This window comes from Malurus melanocephalus, unplaced genomic scaffold, assembly GCF_030028575.1.
Source record: "Malurus melanocephalus ecotype Western Australia unplaced genomic scaffold, MMel_1.1 scaffold_1178, whole genome shotgun sequence".
Classification (NCBI taxonomy): Eukaryota; Metazoa; Chordata; class Aves; order Passeriformes; family Maluridae; genus Malurus; species Malurus melanocephalus.
The window spans coordinates 10,729-11,623 of record NW_026624410.1 but is presented as its reverse complement, the minus strand read 5'-3'; the positions used below and the strand labels follow the sequence as shown (position 1 = coordinate 11,623).

Here is an 895-nt window from a genome sequence, read left to right as displayed (position 1 = left end):
GGGAAGCGCTGGAAACCGGGAGACGCTACCCCCAAACTCCAGGGAAGGGCTGGGACAGGGGAAATGYCCCCCAAGATCCCAGGGAAGCACTRAATCGGGAAAACACMACCCCRAGACCCCAGGGAAGTGGGGRAAACGCCTCCCGAGACCCCAGGGAGTCTGGAGCTGGGGAAATGTCACTCTGAGCCCCCAGGGAAGCGCTGGAAGCTGGGAGACGCTACCCCCAAACCCCAAGGAAGGGCTGGAACGGGAAAAACGCCACCCCGTGACCCCAGGGAAGAACTGGAACCGGGGAAACGCTCCCCGAGATACCACGGAAGGGCTGGAACCGGGAAACGCCACCCCGAGACCGAGGGAAACAGGGGAAATGCCACCCCCAGACCCCAGGAAAGCGCTTGAACAGGGAAAACGCCACCCTGAGACCCCAGGAAAACCCGGGTAAACGCCACCCCGAGCTCCCAGGGAGGCTCCCCGCCATCAGCAGCCATCCCACCCCGTCCCCTGTCCCTTTGTCCCCYCTCCCAGCCTGTCCCCGGACGTGCCCAGCCCGCAGGCGCTGGAGCAGGAGCTGCTGTGGATGAAGGAGACGCTGCCGCCGCTCGGCTCCCCCGTGGTGCTGTGCCACAACGACCTCCTGTGCAAAAACATCATCTACGACAGGACGCGAGGTCCGTGAGCCCGGGACGGGGCTCTGCGGGTCCGCCCGTGTCCCCTCGGTCACCCCCGGGTGGTGTCACCTCTGTCCCGTCGCTCACGGCCGCCGTTTTTTGCCTCTGCAGAGCGYGTTCGCTTCATCGATTACGAGTACACGGGGTACAACTACCAGGCCTTCGACATCGGGAACCACTTCAATGAGTTTGCGGGTGAGGGTTTGGGGTCAAAAAGGTGTCCCCAG

The 895-nt window shown here is 64.2% G+C and overlaps 1 protein-coding gene across 1 annotated transcript in view; it reads left to right on the top strand.

Moving 5' to 3' along the window:
* The window catches only part of ETNK2 (ethanolamine kinase 2), a 7,330-nt gene that overhangs the window by 2,731 nt on the left and 3,704 nt on the right, over window positions 1-895 (top strand). The window contains exons 3-4 of the mRNA XM_057387303.1: window positions 526-668; window positions 780-863. Of these exons, the coding sequence (XP_057243286.1) occupies window positions 526-668; window positions 780-863 (227 nt within the window). The remainder of the gene's footprint in view (window positions 1-525; window positions 669-779; window positions 864-895) is intronic.